We start from the raw sequence: 8,641 nt of genomic DNA on the forward strand, positions 1-8,641 counted from the left end.
TTCCCCTAATATTGTTTCGGGAGGGTTCTCGCCGGTTCCCCCACCACCCTCATGATTGTCTCCCATCCGCGTTTGGTGGCGCACGTGGAGCGCCCTCCGACCTCTTTGAGTTAAAAGTGCCCCACATACGTGGTCTATCCTGGGTGTTCTGAACCCCTTCCCCTGCGGTATTCTTAGCAGGCTGCTTACGGCGGGGTAGCTATGAGGCGCGGAGGCCAGACCCCACTGTAGGTGGGGGTGGTGTCCCTCACCGTAACTACATATGCCGACCGACGGGGAGGTCTGAGTTCCCATTGTGCCTAGGGATGTCTGTTCTTTGTTCTCTCACTCCACAAGAGTTGCGTGATCATGTTTCACTTATCACAGATTCTCTCTCATCAATCATTTTACTTCTCTCTCCCCCGCTAGCATCCTCTCTGAAATCAATAAAGAAATATATATTAAAAAAAAAAAAAAGAACAGAATGAGATGGGAACGTTGCTGTGTGAACTCCAAGGCTAGGTCATAAAAAAGATTACATAGCTCTTGAGATAGTAAGTCTCCGAAGCCAGCCACCACACTGTGAGGAAACGGAGGCCACCTGGGGGAGGGAGTTCCTGGGGGGCTTAGGAAGCTGGGTGGTGTCCACCGTGCGGGTGGAGGTGAGAGGTGAGGAAGAAGGAGCCAGGAGGCATTCACTTCGGTGGGATGGGCCAAACGGCACTCAGTGGGGGGCGGTGGGGGAAGGAGTTGGGGGTCTCAGGGCTGAGGCTGGGAGTAGGGGAGACCCTGGGGGCACACAGCCCTCTGTCCCCATTGGGTGCCTGCTGGCCAAGCCTCCTGACTTCCCCTGACAAACACCTCCACCAGATGATCAAGGTCAACATCAACAGTGACAAGTTGGATTGACAGGGTGCACCCAGGATGGGATGTGATGTGAGGTGATGAGAATGGCAGGTCACCTCTGTGGTTTTTCCTGCCTCTACCCATGAGAAAAGCACCAGAAAATTCCCCTAGAGCAGTGGTTCTCAACCTTCCTAATGCCGCGACCCTTTAATACAGTTCCTCAAGTTGTGGTGACCCCCAACCATAAAATTATTTTCGTTGCTACTTCATAACTGTAATTTTGCTACTGTTATGAATCGTACTGTAAATATCTGATATGCAGGATGTATTTTCATTGTTACAAATTGAACATAATTAAAGCATCGTGATTAATCACAAAAACAGTATGTAATTATATATGGGTTTTCCGATGGTCTTAGGCGACCCCTGTGAAAGGGTCGTTCGACCCCCAAAGGGGTCGCGACCCACAGGTTGAGAACCGCTGCCATAGAGGGCCACTGGGCAAAAGTCCTGCCTGTATTCCTTAAACCTGCCCAGGCCATCGACAGCAAAGACAGTGTGACAAACCCTCACTGTCAAAGGGAGCGTAAGGAGAGGTGATAACTAACTGTCCAGTGGGATCCTGAGGTAGAAAACGGACATAAGAGGAAAATGTTAGTCAGCTATGGCTTATTCATTTGGTTAATAATAATGTATCAGTATTGGTTCATTCAATGGAACAGATGTATCACACAAATGCAAGACGTTAGTAGGGGAACCTGTGAGGTTCATGGTAACTGTATGGCTTTGCACAATTTCTGTAAATAGGAGACTTCTAAAGTTGTTTTTTTTTAAACAATATGCAGTATTACTAACTATAGTCACCATGCTGTACATTACGTCCCCATGACTTACTTTATAACTGGAAGTTTGACCTCCTTCATCCATTTTACCTACTCCCCCCCTCCCCCTGCCCCGCATCTGTTCTTCATATCTACTGAGGTCAGGGGGGTTTTTTGGGTTTGTTTGTTTTTTTAAGATTTCACATATAAGTGAGATCATAGGGAATTTGTCTTTCTGTCTGACTTATTTCACTAAGCATAGTGCCCTCAAGGTCCATCCATGTTGCAAATGGCAAGATTTCCTTTTTTTATGGTTGAATAATATTTCATTGTACCCCTCTATACCATAATGTCTTTATCCATTCATCCATCTGCGGGCACTTAGGTTGTTTCCATCTCTTGGGTACTGTAAATAATGCTGCAATGAAGATGGGGGTGCAGATATCTTTCCCAGTTAGTGCTGTTGTTTTCTTTGGATGATTATCCAGAAGCGGAGTGCTGGGTCATATGGTAATTCTATGTTTAGTGTTTGAGGAATCCCCACACCATTTTCCACAGTGACTGCACCAGTTTACATCCCAGCAGCAGTGCATGAGGGTCCCTTTTCTTCACGTCCTTGCCAATACTTTCTTCTTGACTGTTTTTGGTAATAGCCATTCTGACAGGTGTGAGATGATAGCTCATTGTGGCTGTGACCTGCATCTCCCTGTGATGAGTGACGTTGAGCATCTTTTCATGTGCCTGTTGGCCGTCGGTATGTCTTCTTTGGGAAAATGTCTATTTACATTTTCTGCCTATTTTTAATTGGATTTTTCCCCATGAGTTCCTTATATATTTTGGATATTAGCTTCTTATCACATATATTATTTGTAAATATCTTCTCTCACTCATTTTGTTTCCTAAATGTGTTTGTTCGTTTCTGGGTTCTCTATTCTGTTCCACGAATCTGTGTCTGTTTTTATGCCAATATCACCCTGTTTTAACGACCAAAGCTTTGTAATGTAGTTTGAAATGAGGGAGTATGATGCCCCCAGCTTTGCTCTTCTTTCTTAAGATTGCTGTGGCTATTTGGGGTCTTTTGTGGGTCCATACAAATTTTAGGATGGTTTTTCCTATTTCTGTGAAAAATGTCATTGGAATTTTGATAGAGGTTGCATTGAACCTGCAGATTGTTTTGGATAGTATGGACGGTTATAACAATATTAACTCTTTCAATCCATAAATAAATATATTTAATGTATATATTTATATAATACATATTAAATACATACTGTATATTTAATGTATTATATAATATACATAAATTATTTAGAATATATAGTCAAGTTAATTCACTATTTTTTAAAAGTGGAGGGAGGGTTCCCGGCGGTTGGGCGCGCGAGCAGGAGCGGAGACAGCCGCGCCCGCCCGCCCCGCCCGCCCCGCCACTGGATGCCGCTCTGCCCCGGCGCCGCACCCGCCGATCGCAGCACAGGAGTCGCCGCCGCCGCCGCCGCCGCCGCCGCCGCGGTTCACGTGGTTGGCCTGGGGCTGAGGAGGCGCCAAGATGCCGCAGTCCAAGTCTCAGAAGATCGCGATCCTGGCTACCGGTCTGTGGGGAAATCCTCGTTGACGATTCAGTTTGTTGAAGGCCAATTTGTTGACTCCTATGACCCAACCATAGAGAACACTTTCACAAAATTGATCACAGTAAATGGACAAGAATATCATCTTCAACTTGTAGACACAGCTGGGCAAGATGAATATTCCATCTTTCCCCAGACGTACTCCATAGATATTAATGGTTATATTCTCGTGTATTCTGTGACATCGATCAAAAGTTTTGAGGTGATTAAAGTTATCCATGGCAAGTTGCTGGACATGGTGGGGAAAGTGCAAATACCTATTATGTTGGTTGGGAATAAGAAAGACCTACATTTGGAAAGGGTGATCAGTTATGAAGAAGGGAAGGCGTTAGCAGAATCTTGGAATGCAGCTTTTTTGGAATCTTCTGCTAAAGAGAATCAAACGGCTGTTGATGTGTTCAGAAGGATAATTTTGGAGGCAGAAAAAATTGATGGGGCTGCTTCACAAGGAAAGTCTTCCTGCTCGGTGATGTAATTCTGCTGCGGGGCCGAGGCCACTGGGACCCGTCCTGCCCGGAGACGCAAACTGCCCGTCATCCTCGAAGATAAACTCTGCTTCGTTTTCCTTCTGTTAACCTGAAAGATTTATTTGGGTCAGAGCTTTTTCCCACCTGCCCCCCTTTCAGATTATGTTGAACTCGGACTATCCTTCTGAGTTCACTTCCACTTTCGAATTTTAAGCAATCATATTTTCAATTTATATATTGTATTTCTTAATAATATTATGACCAAGAATTTTATTGGCATTAATTTTTAAGTGTAGTTTGATGTTTAAAATAATGTAATCATCAAAGATGCATATTGTTACACTACTATTAACTAGGCTTCCATATATCAGTGTTTATTTCATTGTGTTAAATGTATACTTGTAAATAAAATAGCTGCAAACCTTAAAAAAAAAAGTGGAGGGAAGAGAATTTTTTTTTTTTTTGGTAAGAGTTTATTTGAGCCAAACTGAGGACATATGCCAGGGAGCAATATCCCAAATGCTCTTTGGGATAAGTTTTGCAGGTTTCTTTTTTCTTTTTTTTTAAATATATTTTATTGATTTTTTACAGAGAGGAAGGGAGAGAGATAGACAGCTAGAAACATCGATGAGAGAGAAACATCGACCAGCCGCCTCCTGCACATCTCCCACGGGGTGATGTGCCCGCAACCCAGGTACATGCCCCTGACCGGAATCGAACTCGGGACCCTTCAGTCCGCAAGCCGACGCTCTATCCACCGAGCCAAACCGGTTTTGGCCAGGTTTCTTTTTTCTTGATCAACTTTTTTATTTATTATTTTTTGAATTGTTTTTAATTTTTCAATTACAGTTGACATGCATTATTATGTTAGTTTCAGGTGTCCAGCCCAGCGACTAGACATGATGTACATAACTTACTAAGTGGTCATTCTGGTAAACGCACACCCACCTGGCACCACACATAGTTATTACAATATTATTGACTATATTCCCTCTGCGTACTTTACACCCATGACTCTTCTGTAACCACCCATTTGTATTGTTTAATCCCTTCAGCTTTTACACCCTCCCCGCTCCCCTGCTCTGCCCCCCTCCCCCCGCCCCCCGCCCCCTGCAACCCCCTGCCATCTGGCAACTGTCAAAATGCTCTCGATGAGTCTCTTTCTGCTTTGCTTGTTTATGGGTTTTGTTTTTTAGATTCAATTGTGATAGATATGTGTGTATTGCTGTTTTAATGTTCATATTTCGCTGTCTTCTTCCCTTCCTCTTCTTCTTCTTCTTGACCCTTTAACATTTCATATGATATTGGTTTGGTGGTAATGATCTCCTTTAGTTTTTCCTTGTCTGGGAAGGTCTTTCTCTGTTCTTTGATTCTAAATGATAGCTTTGCTGGGCAGAGTAATCTAGTTTGTAGCTCCTTGCTTTTCATCACTTTGAATATTTTGTGTCACTCCCTTCTGACCTGCAAGGTTTCTGTTGAGAAATCAACTGACAGTCTGATGGGAGCTCCCTTGTAGGTAACTAACTGCTTTCCTGTTGCTGCTTTTAAGATGCTCTCTTTGTCTTTCACTTTTTGCATTTTAATTATGATGTATCTTGGTGTGGGTCCCTTTGAGTTCATCTTGTTTGGTGTTCTCTGCCCTTCCTGGACTTGTATATCTATTTCCTTCACCAGGTTAGGGAATTTTTCTGTCATTTTTTTCAAATAGGTTTTCAATTTCTTGCTCTCTCTCTCTCTCTCTCTCTCTCTCTTCTTCCAGCACCCCATGATGCAACACTTGAAGTTGTCCCAGAGGCTCTTTACACTATTCTTGTTTTCTTTTCTTTTTATTTATTTATTTTTTATTCTTTCTTTTTGCTGTTCTGATTATTTTGTTTTGTTTTTTGCTTCCTTATGTTCCAAATTGCTGATTTGAATCTCAGCTTCATCTACTCGACTGTTGATTCCCTGTAGATTATGCTTCATTTCGGTTAGTGTATCCTTCATTTCTAACTGGTCCTTCCTATGCTGCTGAGGTTCTCACTAAGTTCAGTGAGCATCCTTATAACCAGGGTTTGAACTCTGCATCTCGTAAATCGCTTGCTCCATTTTATTTAGTTCGTTTTCTGGAGTTTTATTCTCTTCTTTTACTTGGGACGTATTTCTTTGTTTCCTCCTTTTGACAGCCTCCCTGGGTTTGTTTCTGGGTATTGGGTTGAGCCGCTAGGTCTCCCAGGCTTGGTAGAGTGGCCTAATGTAATAGGTGTTCTGTAGGGTCCAGTGGCACAGCCTTTCTAATCACCCAAGCTGGGCCCCCAATGTGCACACACACACCCCACCCCACCCCACCCCCACCTCCGTGTGGAGTGTGTGCACCCTCCTCTTGTAGTTGAAACTTGATTGCTGTTGGCCTGTCAATGGGAGGGACTTACCCCTGGGCTGATCAGCTGCAAGGACTGGCTGTGACCACCGACCACTGTGGAGGATCAGCTGTGTGGGGGCCATCCCACAGAGCAGGACTTACTTCAATGGGGCTCTGGTGCCCTCTGAGTCCACCCTTGAGTGTGTTGCTTGTAGAGGAGGTTGGGTGGTGACACTTTGACCTGGTTGGAAGCTGCCCACTGGGTGTGCTGGCTCTGGGCAAGACCCAGCCAGACCCCAGCTGCTCTGTGATTCTGCTCTTTGTTCAGTGTCCTGTGTTTCTGCTCCAGGCTTTTCTGGGTGCCAACTATTTGTGGCTTGTTTTGTTTTTAACCCCCTTGGCAGTGGGAGCTCCTGCTACAATCCTGGTGCTGACTGAAGCACATGGTGAAGGAGAGATGGGTGTCCTCCCAGTGCCCTGTTGGCTGACCCCTGGGCTGTGGGTGAAGGGCCTGGTAGTGGAGAGGCCACTGAGGGCCAAGGCTGGATGGGAAGGCTCCATGCTGGATGCTGACCTGGTAGAAGGAGGATGTGGACTGATGGGTTGCTGGTTCAATTCTTGGTCAGGGCACATGCCTGGGTTTTGGGCTCATCCCCTGTAGGGGGTGTGCAGGAGGCAGCCGATCAACGTTTAGCTCTCATATCGATGTTTCTCTCTTCTCCCTTCCTCTCTCTCTCTCTAAAAATCAATAAACTATTCTTTAAAAAAGTAGAATTTAAGAACTAATTAATTGAACAGCTGATTTCTTAATTTTATTGTGGTAACATACGCATAACATAAAATCTGCCATTTTGACCATTTGAAACTTTAAAATTCAGTAACAATTGGTACACCATGATTGTGCAACCATCACTACTGTTTCCAAAATGTTTTCATCACCCCAATGGAAACCCCATACTGATTAAGCAGCCCCCCTCTTCTCCCCACCCCCCAGCTCCTGGAAACCAATCATCTGCTTTCTCTCTCTATGGATTTGCCTATTCTGGGCAGTTCATATACATGGAATCATATAATAGGTTACATTTCATGTCCGACTTATTCGTTTAGCAGAATGTTTCAAGGTTCACCCATGTTGTAGCATGTGTTAGAATCTCATCTCTTTTTTGGCTGAATATATGCTATCGCATGGCTGGACCACATTTTACCTATCGATTCTCCTGTAGATGGACATTTGGGTTGTCTCCCCCGCTCCGCACACACACCCTTTTGGCTGCTGTGATAGTGCTGCTGTGAACATGCATATACGTCTTTACATGCTTTAATTCTTCGGGGTGTACACTTGGGAGTGGAATTGCTGGGCCGCACGGCAGCTCCATGCTAACTTACTGAGGAACTTGCAGGGGAGGACGGAGGCCTAGAGGTGGCCCACCAAGCAGCAGGCCTGTCGCTGCACCCAGTGCCTCATGGAGAAACTGAGGCTCAGCCCCACCCAAGTCCTTGGCTCCAGGCCCCTCTCCCCTCTGTGGGTCACCCAGGCCACCCTCACTCTTCCAGGCAGCAGGTCACCTGCAGGAAGGGGTTGTCATGGAAACCCCCCGTTGGAAAGTCCAGAATTCTACAAGAGTCTCTTTGCTAATCTCCAAGCAAGTGGCTGGGTGACGCCGCATGGGGCAGGCTGGGCTGGAGGGCACAGGTGCACCTGCAAGGAGTTCACGGCTTTAAAAAAGTGAAGTGAGGACATTTTTTAATTCCCCTGGAACCATTGTGTATGGCTAAGGGCCCCTCAGCCCACTGGGGTGGGGCGCAGGGTGACCTGGGAGGAGGAGGATGCTCAAAGGAGAGGGGTGCTGAGCTACTGGAGGCCATGCTCAGGGGTCACCCCGAAAGCCTCGGTTCCCGGGCACCCCTGCGTGCTGGCCTGGCAGCGCCATTAGATGTGACATGAAGCGGGGCTGGGGACTGGGGACTGGGAGCGCTGATCTAGAAGCTTCCTTTGCAAAGAAAAGAAAGGCCAACAGACTGCTGGCAGGTGCAGAGCGGGGCCGGCGGCCGCGTCCTACTCGGTTACAGGGAAGTTTCCAGTCCTGCCCCTCTGGCCGCTCCCGGCCCTGATTGGCTTTGGGGCAGCACAGCCTTTGCTCTTTCTGGGCGAGTCGGTCGGTATAACAGCGGCCGGGCGCCCGCAGCCTCAGCCCCGCGGAGGGAGGTGCCCGCCCAGGTGTCCGGCGAGGCTGGGAGAGCGGGAGGCAGACACGGCCCAGACGTCCCACCAGCCCGGCGGCACCCCGTGGCCGCGGGAGCCCAGACGGGGAGAGGGGGCCCCCAGGTCCGCGCGTCCGGACGACCGGATGGCAGGCGAGGCCCGCGGCGGCGGGGACGCGGCGCTGCGCCGCCTCCTGAGGCTGCACCGCACCGAGATCGCCGTGGCCGTGGACAGCGCCTTCCCGCTGCTGCACGCGCTGGCCGACCACGACGTGGTCCCCGAGGACAAGTTCCAGGTGCGCCCCGACTCCGACCCCACACCCCTTCCCCGCAGACTCCCCAAGCCCCGCCCAGGAGCCG

General features: G+C 47.4%; 2 protein-coding genes across 2 annotated transcripts in view; both read left to right on the plus strand.

The window, feature by feature from the left end:
- Window positions 1–3,142: 3,142 nt before the first annotated feature.
- LOC102422024 (GTP-binding protein Rheb-like) lies at window positions 3,143–3,848 on the plus strand. Its single transcript, XM_014465362.2, is given in 2 exon segments — window positions 3,143–3,223; window positions 3,226–3,848. Coding segments are annotated over 2 exon segments (552 nt in total). The 5' UTR covers window positions 3,143–3,192; the 3' UTR covers window positions 3,747–3,848.
- Window positions 3,849–8,427: 4,579 nt separating this feature from the next.
- The window catches only part of AIRE (autoimmune regulator), an 11,345-nt gene continuing 11,131 nt past the window's right edge, over window positions 8,428–8,641 (plus strand). The window contains exon 1 of the mRNA XM_006099942.3: window positions 8,428–8,629. Within this exon, the coding sequence (XP_006100004.1) occupies window positions 8,428–8,629 (202 nt within the window). The remainder of the gene's footprint in view (window positions 8,630–8,641) is intronic.

Source organism: Myotis lucifugus, unplaced genomic scaffold, assembly GCF_000147115.1.
Source record: "Myotis lucifugus unplaced genomic scaffold, Myoluc2.0 scaffold_291, whole genome shotgun sequence".
Taxonomy (NCBI): domain Eukaryota; kingdom Metazoa; phylum Chordata; class Mammalia; order Chiroptera; family Vespertilionidae; genus Myotis; species Myotis lucifugus.